The 13,752-nt window shown below is 46.1% G+C and overlaps 1 protein-coding gene across 1 annotated transcript in view; it reads left to right on the plus strand.

Moving 5' to 3' along the window:
- Positions 1-11,782, plus strand: part of mgat5 (alpha-1,6-mannosylglycoprotein 6-beta-N-acetylglucosaminyltransferase) — a 68,490-nt gene extending 56,708 nt beyond the window's left edge. The window contains exons 12-17 of the mRNA XM_034608379.1: positions 4,343-4,492; positions 8,714-8,860; positions 8,950-9,066; positions 10,030-10,104; positions 10,673-10,830; positions 10,931-11,782. Coding sequence (XP_034464270.1) covers positions 4,343-4,492; positions 8,714-8,860; positions 8,950-9,066; positions 10,030-10,104; positions 10,673-10,830; positions 10,931-11,129 — 846 coding nt within the window. The 3' untranslated portion in view covers positions 11,130-11,782. The remainder of the gene's footprint in view (positions 1-4,342; positions 4,493-8,713; positions 8,861-8,949; positions 9,067-10,029; positions 10,105-10,672; positions 10,831-10,930) is intronic.
- Positions 11,783-13,752: the final 1,970 nt, after the last annotated feature.

A 13,752-nucleotide genomic window follows, 5' to 3' on the forward strand; every position in this document is an offset into this window, starting at 1 on the left:
GAGATGGGACAGGATCGGCCCAGAGTCTAGGCTCTGTCGATCCTGCAGATGGATGATGGATGGTGGAAACTTTCATTTGTGACTCACTAGACGTCCTGGATCTTATGCTCTGAGAGACAGAACGAGAGAAATGCAATGACATTTAAAGGAAAGCAGCCGGGGACTAATTGGCTCAGGGAACGTGCACAGAAACAGGGTCAATGTGGCGACGCTGAAATTGTGAATGTCGACATTTTGACAATGTGGCAGAAAGGAAGTGACAGGGGAAAAAAATAGAAGAGCTAATAATATTAGACATTCACCCGCTGAGGAACAAACAAAGGCCGAGCATGAAAGAACAGAACTTCCTGACTGAACTTTTGCCAAAGCTTCATTTGAAGTGTGAGATCTGAAAGCAGTTGAACTGTCAAGGTTTTTCTTTTTGTGCACATCGGCAGACGTTAGCACGAGAAAGCTCGAAAACTAACAAGGCAAATATACACTGCACAACATCAGCGTGTTAAAGCAACTGTATGCAACTTTAAAATGACTTTGACGGCTCAGCTGAGGAGACCGAACCCGACCCAGACCCACATATCGCTTCAAAATTCTGTCCTAACTTGGCCCGAGCTGTCAGGTGCTGCTTCTCGTTCCCACTCCTCACCCTGAGCGCCTGCTCTTACTTTGGTGAGCGGGTCCAAACTGTCACAGCTTAAATTGCCAAACATCCAGCCCAGCAAGTAATGCAGTTAAAAAAAACAGTGACAATCTCCAATATTCAACTGGGAAACCTTAAAATAACGTCTAAACAGAGTTTGGTGGATTATTTACAGCTCTTCTGGTCCAGGAAGCAGGGGATCATGGGTAATATCCCCTGTTCAGGTGTGTTTCAGTTCAGTAAGTCAGAGGTAAAGTTACACAGTGTTACTTTAATGTTGACATTGTGAGCATGTTGAGCACGACCGTAGCATTTTAGCTCGAAGCCCCACGGAGCTTTTTGCACAGCCTCCCAGAGCGGCTGTGATTTGTTAATTTAGGTAGATTAAAATTGATCAAACATGCGAAAGCTTTAATTAACTCAATATTAAATATATTGAAATGCTTCTCTCGTTTCAAACCTATTAAATGTTGCCTGGGAGTAATGCGAGCACTCATTAAGACACAGCAGTGGCATCAGTTGCAAGTTAGCAGCGGGGTGTTTTTTTTGTGTGTTGCATTTACTGCCTGGCTGTGAGTCTCGGAGGTTGTGTCTCTCTGCCAGTAAGCTCTCTTCCCCCGACACTCATCCCTCACTCCTCCCCTCTGCCGCCAGAAAGCCGCCACCGCCTCTGCTGTTTCCTCTCTGCGCCGGGGTTTACAAATTCCCTCTGATTTACAAGGTCATAAAACTCTCCTCCTCCTCCACCTCCTCCTCTCCTGCTTCAATCAACCTCTCCGGCTAAAGCAGTCATTTTATAACCCCCCCATGTGCAGTACGTGCTCCTGTGCTGCTGCTGCTGCAATCGATCTGCTCTCCGCCATCGGATCGCCTGTCCCATTTGCTCTGAGACGTAAACATGCAAATGTGGCGGAGATGAATAAATCCAAATGGGCCGTACGAGGAACACGAGGGAGAAAAACTGTCAAGTCTTGGCGTTCTTTTTAGTGTTGCAGAGTCATGAAGTCATCATCTGCTTCACAGCGTTCTGACGGGCGAGACGCGATTAAGAACTCAAGTTGACATCCACAATGGATGGGAATCTGGGCGATGCACCTTGCAGACATGCTTCTCTCACATGTCCCACGCAGGGATGTCATTTAAAATGTCTCCCAGCCTGTTTGTACTTGTACGATGTTGATGTTACTTCTCTTTATTCTATCGCAAGAGTGTCGACGTGCGAGAGAGAAGGCCGCCGCACTCCAGAGAGCAGCTGGCGAGTGATGTTCTCTGACCGTAAAGCTTTGTGTAGCAACTGCCTCAAAGGGTCAGGGCGCTCCACTGTATGTTCCTCCTTCATGCACACACACACACACACACACACACACACACACCCTGCTGCCCTCATGATGTCTTCCTTTAGTCATGATGTTTCTTTCCTCTGCAGCTGTATCACAAACACTCTTGAAAATCATTTCACCACAGCCAGCCACCCTTAAATCTTCACAGAGTCAGATTATAAAACAATTCAAGATAAAGCAAGATGTTATGATAAAGTACAGTGCTTATCTATATATCATCTAAACTCTGTTTATTCTACGTTTAATGTCAACAAACTGTCAGAATCAGTAGTGAAGGAATTTCTTTAAACGCGTTATAGTGTGGATGTCTCTGCTTGTTTTTTTTCATTTGCCTCTTCTGATATCAGCCATCTATGGATTGTGTGTGTGTGTGTGTGTGTGTGTGTGTGTGTGTGTGTGTGTGTGTGTGTGTGTGTGTGTGTGTGTGTGTGTGTGTGTGTGTGTGTGTGTGTGTGTGTGTGTGTGTGTGTGTGTGTGTGTGTGGTTCAGATACCTGCCAATAACCTTCGTTTGTAAATCCCTCCTCACACACACAAATCCAAGCTCAGCTCTCCGGAGTGAAAAGATTAGAGGGTAGTGATTTCACCTTCTAATTAGGATTTCATCTCACACACACACACACACACTCACACACACCTACAGACACACAAACACCCGTACACACACATCAGGCTGCTTTAGTTACAGCAGGCTGACTGGAGGCATCTGATAGCCAGGCCTCCAGGGACCCTGACGAGCGGCTACCTGAAATTTAAGCCCCAAAAGGAAGCACTGAGGGACACACACACACACACACACACACACACACACACACACACACACACACTGAGCAGGGAAATGTCCTAGAGGCAGAGCTGGTGCGTGGGGGAGTTGTAAGTAAATTTCATCTTAACAATAATGAGGCCTCGCTGCCCAGTGAGTGTTGAAACTGTTTATGATCAATAGTTTTGCCGTGTGTACGTCAGCGTGCGCACACCGGTGAGCGCGCCTCTGAGGCATCCTGTCATTACGGGGGAAAATGGCCGGCGTTCATTTATACTGCTTCCCTGAAGGGCTCCGCTTTAAGAGCACTCGAGCTGTGCTGCGCGCTGCTCGAGTGCTCGGTCTTCTGCAGGTACACAACTAAGTGAAAAAGACAGATTTTTTTTGCATGGCAGTTCAGCAGGAGACACGGGGGAATGGTTTGCAAATCGGGGCCGACTCATGAAGCAGTCGTGTCCTCGCTTTGGAAAATCAAAGAGCCGCTGTGACAGTGTCAGTGTGGGGACGATCAAAAGCCTTTTATTACGGAAGTTATGTTTCCATCTAATCTGATTAACTTGAATTATTCTTTTTAGAAGAAGCTCGTATGGGGCTTCTGTGAGCTCGTCAGTGAAAGTCAGGAAAGGTGAACGTTCGGACAGATTTATTAGCCCGACCGCTAAATTGTTGACTTATGATTTTAAATCGCACAACACACACACACACACACACACACACACACACATAGCCATGAGCCATTTTCACTATTTTTACAACTATGTTAACTATTTGTTCAGGCTTTTAAACATTGGGCAGAAAAATAAGTTATTTGATGCAGCAGAGGTCAAAGTAGCTGAATGTTCTTTTTTGGATAAAGCTTTATTCTACATTTCACAAATTGCAAATTAGAGATGTTACGATACCAGCATCGGAAATGCCCCAATTAAACTGCAACCTTTTTTCTTTTCAATTACAAGAGTTGCAATAGGTCATAGAACAATATCAGAATATTACAAATACAAATCAATAGTCATTAGTCGCATGCTGTGACATCATCGGCTTCATTATACTAAACTGTGTGGCACTGATTCACTTTCACTATGAACACTTAACTTATCTTGATGTGTAAAATCAGTGCAGAGCCGCTTTGTATTTCTTTGTTTCTCTCCTCGTCCTCTACCTCGTCGTTCCTGTGTGATGAAAGCAGTTTGCTCGTGAATCCTTTCAAGCCTTGATCATCTCTCTGATCGGGGGCGCCACGTATCAGGTGCAGTTTAATAACAATAGCAGGCTGTTGTGTGAACTGACGCTCCTCATATTGGGCTGTTTTTAACTCTGTGGCCAGATGGTCGGTCAGGTAGCTCGAACAAAAGTTCACCAGGCCGCGAAACAAAGTGATGATACTGATCCGTGCTCGGAGACAAAGAAACTTCTTCAAGGTTTCATTGCAGGATGTTTTTTTCTGGATTGCACCAGCTTAACACAAAGTGTTTTTTACATTTGCCGAGCGTAGGTGATGTTTTTTAATGAAAGGAAATCACAGAGGCTGATTTCCAGGAAACCAGTGAAAAACTAAATGTGCCTTGTTACTTTCTTCCCCCCCCCCCCCCCTTGCTTGTTCCAGGATAAGAAGAAATACCTCGACACTATCCACGGCTACATGGAGGTTCACGGCACCGTGCACGGCACCAGCACCGTGCACCTGCCGAGCTACGTCAAGAACCACGGCATACTGAGCGGCCGAGACCTGCAGTTCCTTCTCCGGGAAACCAAGGTGAGTCCACCCGGCTGTAAATTGCCTTCGCGTGAAAAAAAAAAGACCCTGCAGGGGAAATATAAGTGTGTGAGGGCACGGGGCTGATTAGAAAGCAATGAGCGCCACAAACCAACTCCCACGCTTTTCCTTCCTGACATTTTTTTTAAGGAACCTGTGGCTCGGCAAACCTGCAGAATACAGAGGAGAACAATCTTTTTTTATATACACAGGCCTCTTTATGTGCCAAGAATGGGGAGCCTGCTTTGAATGAAGGGAACACATAGTATTAAGTTGCCTAATAAGCCATATAACTTTTCCCAAACACAGCGATGGTTCACTTGCTGCCACAAATGTAAAGTTAGAGAGTGAAAAATAGATTCTCATTCAGATGCTGGTTATTAAAAGAGTCTGTATGTGAACAGAGTCTCTTTTCTGAAGCTGAGTGGCTGTAGTTTCTCTCGGTCTGTCCTCAGTCCACACGAGTACGTCTCCTTTCACATCCTGACTCTGACACTCCTCGATCCACGCTCATTCACAAAGACAAGGGGCTCAGCCACACACACACACACACACACACACACCCTGCAGCCAGGCCCGGCTTGCACAGCGTGGAGCGAGCTCTCCAGAGGCGGTGACGTACGGACACGTGTCGGCGGCGAGGCACAATCTTCACGTTGACAGAATGTGTAGTGAGCTGTTCAACACAAGTTCGCTTTGTGTCGGGGCCGGAGCCGTCTGAGCCGTCTGAAAGCCAGTAGCGCTGTTACTTCAAACTGGTTTTAGATTCGCTCCAGTAAAATAAAAATAAATACAAACAGAAAGTCAGTTTAATCGTTGTTAAACAGTTGTGTCCAGACACAACCAATCACCACTGCTCATTTCTAACCACCAGCCTCGACCAGTAGTGGAGTGGAACCATAGCCCCGCCAATAGTTAGGTCCACGTCCCAACACTTACATGGAGAATGCAAGGTTTATGACCTATACTAAAGCCAGCCACCAGGGGGCGATTAAGAGGATTTGGCTTCACTTATTGGTGAGCAGTCGCGTCCACCATCTTTTATACACAACAATAAATATCTAGCTAATTAAGCTGGCTACGCTGCGGTTGATTTAAAAAGACCTTTGCAGAGCTAATGAGTAGTTTTTAAAGAGGAACCTTGTAAAAAAGTTGATTAATGTACTTGGTAACTGTGTGAAATCCCATTAAAGGTGACGTTTAAGCTACCAAGTCCCAAAAAAGTTAGTATCCTGCTTTGTTTTCCTTAGAGAAACGAACATGTCAGAGTGGAAAAGAATAGTTTTAAAGCCTTTTAATTCTCTGAAACTTGAAAAGAAACCTCTCCAGACTCTTGAACAGCAGAGCATTGCTCTCGCTGCGGCCCCCGAGGAATTCAAATTACATTGTTGTCAAACACCCGACAGCGACGTCTGCTGAAGGTGAAAGGCGTCATTAGCGCCGCTGCTGAGAGACGGTGTCTGAGCTCCGGCTTCTTCCTTTGTAGAAGAGAAAGGTGGAAGAGAGCGTCAGCGTGTCGACGCTCTGAAACCAGATGCTCTCTCCCGCCAGGCGAGGGCGGGAGGAGAGAGACATCAGACGAGAGCCGGAGCAGGGAGAGGAAACGCAAGAGAGCTTTAAAGAAACCCTTTATCGTAACATACATCAGATGTTTACAGGGAAAAGAATGGATTCAGATCAAGTATCGCTTCAGCCACAAAGCAGTTTTGGGATGGAAAATCCAGCTCTTTTTCTCCAGCACATAAAAAAACCAAGAACCCAGTAGACGTTAGAGGCAGAGAGTCGGAGAGAAATCAAAGGTGTGTTCTGCTGCGGAGCCGATCATTAAAGTGGTTAGAAGACTTACGAGAGACTCAAAGCAAACAACACTCAAACGCTGGATAAAGAATTGAACAGGGCAGATTTCGCCGCTCTTGCAATAGTCTGCCGGGTTAACGCGCGTTTTCTTCTCATTACACGTGGTTGTGTGCGTGGAAACCCCACAGGGGCTGCGGCCAATTAAATCCCACAAAACCCAAACGTTTTAACCGCATTGTTGTTTGAGAGCTTACAAGGAAAACAGGAGGTGTTTTTCCCTCCGTGCTGCTTAAACAACACATTTACCTGCAAACAAGCGCCGCTAATTGGCCCCGTGGGGTTTAACTAGCTACACTGCACTGTAAAAAAAAAAAAGATGGCAGCCCAGGCGAACCTGTTGCCGTTTGACGTCGTGACATTTGATTTTTCCCTCAAACTGAATTTCCTGAAATAAACCCGGATGCGTCGTGTTGTGTCAGCGTCAGGGATCAGACTGCTGCTGGGGAGCGGAGCTGTTCCTGTGTCGTGTTGAACACCGACACAAAGGTTTTTCATTTCTTATACTTTGCTTCTCATCCGTCTCACACGTCCGTCCTGAGTCGACTTATTTAATTATCTACTACTGTCGCCACGTGTTTCTCATTTTCTCACTGCTCCGAATCCCGACTATGTAATCTATTAACCACAGGTCTGCAAGTAGCTGTTATAACTTCTTTTTTATTGTCGTCATTTTCTGCACGGAAGGAAACAAACAGGTGCTTGAAACACACACACACACACACACACACACAGTTCTACTTATTTACAAGATCATCGTTTGCATGACGAACTTCAATCCAAGCTGCCGCGACACTTAAATTTCCATGCGAGTCCAAGGTGCAGACACGTGTGCGCCTCTTTGCATGTGCTCTTCGTCTGGTTGTGTTATCTCCTGAGGGAACTCATGGAAATACTGGGACACGCGTTCAAACATCCACAATTTAAAAGGCAAATAAACCTGAAGCAGAAATCAGCATCTCAAACGGCACTAAGCACATTTGAATTTAAAAGAAGCCGGGCAGGTTTTTAAAATCAATATATGATCGATGGTATGTTAAATATATATAACTTCTTCTGTCCCATTTGGAGAGAATGAAGTTGAACAGGAATGATCGAGACACTGAAGCTGTTCAGACACGAACGCAGGAACATGTGAGGATTTATTGGGTCCAGAACCTTTTACATAAGAACAATTCAGCAGGAGATTGTCCAGGAGACAGGAAGAAGGACATGACGCCTCTTTTTCAACCTGAGATATTAAGACAGACATATCTCAGTTTTAATTAAAAGAGGCAAACTGAAGACAGGCCTCTTAGAAACTGTCAATGCTGACCCCCCCCCCTCCCTCCGGTCGCCCTGTAAGTGCTGGTTCACTGTTTCTCAGCTGTGAGGAGCTTCTGACATTTTATACACACACACATAGAGAGAGAGAGAGGAAGCTCTTTGCTGCCACCTGCTGGAAGAAGTCGGATGCTCACAAAGCTGATTGTGTTCAGAAGCCCTTCTCTTGCTATGGGCAGAAACACACACACACACACACACACACACACACACAGACGAGCCATTGTTACTGACTGACTCTGGCCCTCAATTAAATAAGCCCCTGGTCCAGATTGCCCCCCCCCACCACCCACATTGCCTCCACACCCCACCCCCCCTGTTCCTGAATGACTGTCTCACTCTCTCCTGGTCGAGCTCCGACTGCCTCGCAAATATGAGCTTCTTCATCAGGACTATTTGCTTTGTACTAACTTTTATAGTATTTGCTTTAAAACATGTGATGCAGCTGCTCACACAACACTGACCCCCCCAGGACATTCAGGGTTTCCACTGCTTTTAATTTAAACGTGTTCAAACCTGAACCAACCCTGACATTATGCATCACATTAACATGAACACTATCGACCCCTTGTATACTTGAGACAATCTATAATTTTCATATTCTACATATACTGTTAATACAGTTGTTGTTTTAAATCCAACCTTTTCCACGTTACTTCCTTTCTAACGAACGTCTTCAGGCCGGTGGGAGGAACCAACATCTCAGCAGTGATTCCCATCATCCTCCTTGTTTTTCCCTCCTGCTTTATATATATATATATTTAAAAAAAATGCTGCCTCGACTCTTATTTAGTGCTGAGAACACGGGAGGTTTGTTTCAACAGGGTCTAACTGCTGCTCTCAGCAAACAACAGAAACTCCCCAACGCTGCCATTAAACTTTTCTTCACCTCTGACGCCATCTTTGTTGTTCTGGGTTAATTCCGTAGCTGCTCCCACACGCAGCAAGTGCAGGACGGTTGTGTTTTTAATGTCAATTGTGTCTAAAAGTGTTTTAAAACCAGCACGTGAACACAATTTGATTTTTAAAAATTCTCTTTCTCAGTTGTTTGTGGGTCTGTCGTTCCCGTACGAGGGTCCCGCTCCGCTCGAGGCCATCGCCAACGGCTGCGCCTTCCTCAACCCCAAATTCAGCCCTGCAAAGAGCAGCAAGAACACCGACTTCTTCAAGGGCAAACCCACCATGAGAGAGGTGAGGGGGGGAGGAGGACACAACGGTTTCACTCTACACACTCTATCCCTCTGTCCTCTCATGTTGTTTGTTTGGATCTCTCTCTGCAGCTGAGCTCCCAGCATCCGTACGCCGAGGTGTACATCGGTGAGCCCCACGTCTGGACCGTGGACATCGAGAACCCAGTCGAGGTGGAGAAGGCCATCCACTCCATCCTCAGCCAGAAGGTAAACACATCTCAACCAGGAAACGTCCGCGTTGAGGCACAGGACGCTTCTTCCTGTTTTAAGACATTTATCTAAAATGTCAGAAATTCTTAAAGTCTAGATAAAGTCTGTTTTCTATCACGTATGTAAAAGAAAAGCAACAAATCCTCCTGATCGAGAAGTTGAGCTGTGAACTGTCAGCGAGAAAAACTGACTTGAGTCGATTATAAAAACTGTAAATCCTAATTCACTAAAACAATGTTTGGATGGACGTGTCTCTAGAGACGGAGGAGGAGGGATGAAGAACGAGATCTTGTTCCGTCTTCTCCTCCAGGGTCGTGCATATTTAAAGGCTGCACCCCCGGACCTCGTGTGGTGGTGCCGAGCCGGTCGGAAACAATGGCTTTGTTCACTGGACGAGCCGGCACCGCCTCATATGCTTCGTGATCCGTGACGAGCTGCAGCCTACCAGGCTCCGGCTTGACTCGCCCCCCCTCCTCCACACACACACACACACACACACACACACACTCAGAGAAAGCAGCGAGTGACTTAGAGCAGCAACAAAGGTTTCAGTTGTTGCTCTGCTCTGTTTGAAGTTTTCCTCTGCAAATCAGAGTCTGGGGAAGTCGAAAGACAGAAGTTCAAAGAGCAGACACACGGGCTAATATTTCACCAGGCTGAGCTCACACTCTCACACACACACACACACACACACACACACACACACTCACACACACACAGAAACCATCTCTACTTGGCTCTGTACAGAGATGATATTTAGCTTTGCTCACATTGGCTGGTCCACTTGATTTCTTTACTCTGCCTGGAATCAGGTAAACATCAGGTTCAGGTCGTGTTGGGACAGAAATAAGTCGACCAGAGTCGAACTGAAGTTCAGAAGCCCACCCGTCAGGCTTCACCCTCAGAGTGTCCTCTCCTGTCCTCTCCTGAAACTGATGGTGACCCCTGTGTGTTTTTCAGATCGAGCCCTACCTGCCCTACGAGTTCACCTGCGAGGGGATGCTGCAGAGAGTCAACGCCTTCATCGAGAACCAGGTACCTCCTCCTCCTCCTCCTCCTCACTCATCAATCATCATGATCTTAGTCAAGTTCTTTCACATCAGTTTAACTGAGAATGAAAACAACACCCAGACTCTCCAGGATCAGGATTAGGACTTAAACACGGCTCATGTGTCACAGTTCAGACTTTGACACATGAGCCGGAGCCATAAACTTCTGAAAGACAAGAGAACCTCAGCTGTCAACACACTGAAGAAATCATTTCCTGGAAAGCTGCTTTGTTTTTACTGAACCAGAGGATGAAATAGAAGCTTCGGTTTGTTGTGACTTTCAGGAATTTTTTATTTTCCTTTTGTGTCTGAGTGAACAGAATGTACAACGATCAGAAATCACAGACATTACAAATCAGAAAGTTTTCAGAATAGATTTAATAAACGATCAAAGTTTCCCATGAGCCTGACAAATATAATAAACCAGTCAGAGCTCATTCCTCCCGACAGTCCCCTTGAATCCAATCAAGACAACACACTCAGAGATCAAAGCTCAGACTTTCTGTCCTGTGATCTTCTTGCAGTCGTCCTGATTTCCTTCGTCTTTCTTCCAGGACTTCTGTCACGGGCAGGTGATGTGGCCTCCTCTCAGCGCCCTGCAGGTCAAACAGGCCGAGCCCGGGCGCACCTGTAAGCAGGTGTGTCAGGAGGAGCAGCTCATCTGTGAGCCGTCCTTCTTCCAGCACCTCAACAAGGACAAGGACCTGGCCAGGTGGGACACACACACACACGATATGCATGTATCTACACAAAGGCACGCGCAGACACACACTTTCTCCCAGCTCATCAAAAGGTGTCTCTCTCTCTCTCAGGTTTGGCGTGGACTGTCAGACGGTGGAGTCGAGCTCCGACACGTTGGTCCCCGCCTACAGCGACACTCGCCGCCACTGCATCTTCCAGGCCGACCTGCTGCTGTTCAGCTGCGCCGGCGCCCACCAGACGCTGCGCCGCATCTGCCCCTGCCGCGACTACATGAAGGGCCAGGTGGCGCTGTGTAAGGACTGCCTATAGCAGCCACACACCAGCCGACGGGACGGGGGGGGACACAGACGCTGGCGAGGTTCGAGGGCGGAGAGCAGCTTAACGAGTGTGTGAGTGTGTTTGAGAGACACACACACTCCTGCAGCTGTCAAACACACACACACACACACTGAACTCCCGTGTGTGTGCGGACAAACATTCATGAGACTGTGTGTGTTCCTCGTCGTCATTGTTCTGAAGCCGAGTCACTCCTCAGATTCACCAGCAGGGGGCGCCACAGGTCCCTGGAAGGGAAGTGGAATGACTTGAGTCGACAAAGGGATTCAAACAGGAAACGCTGCAGCTCCGCAGGCCGCGCGTCCGTGACGTTCAACATGGCGGCACGGCCATGCCCCCCCCCTGACAGCTGCCCCGCCCACCTCACCTGGACCCCGCCCCCTCCCCCTCCATCCTCCTCCCCGCTGAAATCTGAAACTGCTCATTGTTTAGGTAGGTTTGCACTGGACTGGCATGCCCGGAGGCCCGCCCCCCCCCAACACACACATATCTACACACACGCATAGGGGGAGGGGCCTGACAAATGGCGGCTAAAAAAAAAACAACCCAGTTTTACACTGTAACCGACTTGTTCCCCTCTCGTGGACGGACGGGACGAGAGCGGACATGTAACATAGATATCTAGATTTTTATTCTGGAACTTTTAGCGTTTCCTGACACATCCTCCAGATTTCATTCCCTCACGAGCGGGAGCGACCACGTGCGGGTGCTAAGTCTCACGCTCCTTCTAGCCGTCGGCGTCTTATTTCAACGTATCAAGAGGAGCGAGTGTTTGTGGCCAGTAGAGAATTTTAAATGTTTCGGTCCTCCGGTACGACGCCCACCAGGTGGCGAGGGCTCGTTCTCTGCAGTCGTAGGAACGTCGTGACTTAGACACGTGGTCGGTAGCGGTGGTGAGACCCAGACGCGTCGCACACGTTCGTCTGCGTCCGTACGTACACAAAGTAAAACACGCACTCGTGTCATCGACCACACAACAGCAAATCTGCAACTGTAAATCCCTCTAACGCAAACCACGCGCCAAAAAACCACGCGCCTCCTCGCTCGCCCCGCGTCATCGTCAGGATCTTGATTTGCCTGCAGGTTTAAGATAAAAAAAGTTCAATTGTAGTTATTTGTGGTGAATGAAAAAAAAAAGGTGCACTACGTTTATCTATTAGAGGTTCGAGGAGATATTAGTAACACTGTATATTGTTCATATGGGTTTTTATTTATTTTGTATACAGATCTTTATCTCGGTTTTTGCTGGAAATCGTTAGTTTTTTATTTATAGAAGGGGCGTCGTCTTAATTTTGTTTTTTCCTTTTTTATAGATTTTTATTTATGGAGAGTAATAAATAAAAAAACCGACAATAAAAAAAAAAACTGCTTTTCTTCAACTGTAGGAGGGGGGGGGGGGGGGGGGGGCTTTGTCTGCTTCTGTTCCGCTTCCAGATGTGACGAGAAGAAGAAATAAAACACAAATTAAACTTTAGAGACGTAGTTTCATAAGTTTGAGAACTAGGACTCACTGTACACATTATATAACTTTATAGTTTTTAGAGCGTACAGAGGTATTTACAATCACTTCATGTATCTGCAAAATATATTTAACATATTAGTCAATTTCAGAATTTACGCCCAAATATACGTTTACAGATTCACGTGTTGCTGCAGAAACGAGTGATTTAAACTTTCAGCTGCAGAATTAAAAAGTAGAAACTTAAATTTATTTACTTTTCTCTTCTTCTCGTCTCTTTAAGCCGAACAGCTGCAGACAGATGTGGCCTGTTTTATTGTGAAAGGCAGCAGCGGCCTCGTGCACTTTGATTTCCGATCTGTTTTTTTTTGTTTTGCACAGACACACACAGACAGACACACACAGACAGACACACACAGAGACACCGTCCAGCTTTATGTTCTCACTGCGTCGGCCCAGACTCGTGTTATGTGTCTTTATTTTTTTGTATAAGCTTTTTTCAAGCAGGTCATGTGATCTGCCGCCAACTCTGCGTCTCATGTGCCTTCTCGTGGTCACATGTGTTTCCTCACTTCTGCTCATTTCTTTAAATCTGTTCTGTTGACGTGAAATGATTCAACGATTAAAGATTATATTTTTCTTACTTTAATTTAATACACATTGTTTTTACGTGTTAATTATAGAATCGACCCAAACCTAATTTATTCAGTGTGATGACTCAGCAAATCACTGCTGATCATCGGTAAAGTATATGATCAGTGGATTTATTATTTAATAGAGATTTAAATTTTTAAACTAGATTTTCACGGTTGTACAACAGATGTTAAATGTTTGTTTCGCCCCAAACTGAACACGGTTTCACTCCTTTGGTTTTTCTGCACGTGACAAACACACAAGCGTTTTTTCTTTTCTTTCCTCAAAACGTGTGAGAGCCGACAACAAGCAGCTCCTGTAGTTTATTTATCGTCGTCAGCAGATTCCAGGAAAAGACCAAAACCAGCCGAAGAGTTTTAAACACAATTTAAAACTGTTCCATAATGTTCTGAAAGTAGTTTTTAAATCAAACAAGTAAACTGACTTTGTTGGGAACTTGTTTAAACACACGGTGATCAGGTCATTATTGGTTTTGGTCTTTTA

This window comes from Hippoglossus hippoglossus, chromosome 2 (assembly GCF_009819705.1).
Source record: "Hippoglossus hippoglossus isolate fHipHip1 chromosome 2, fHipHip1.pri, whole genome shotgun sequence".
NCBI classification, from domain to species: Eukaryota; Metazoa; Chordata; class Actinopteri; order Pleuronectiformes; family Pleuronectidae; genus Hippoglossus; species Hippoglossus hippoglossus.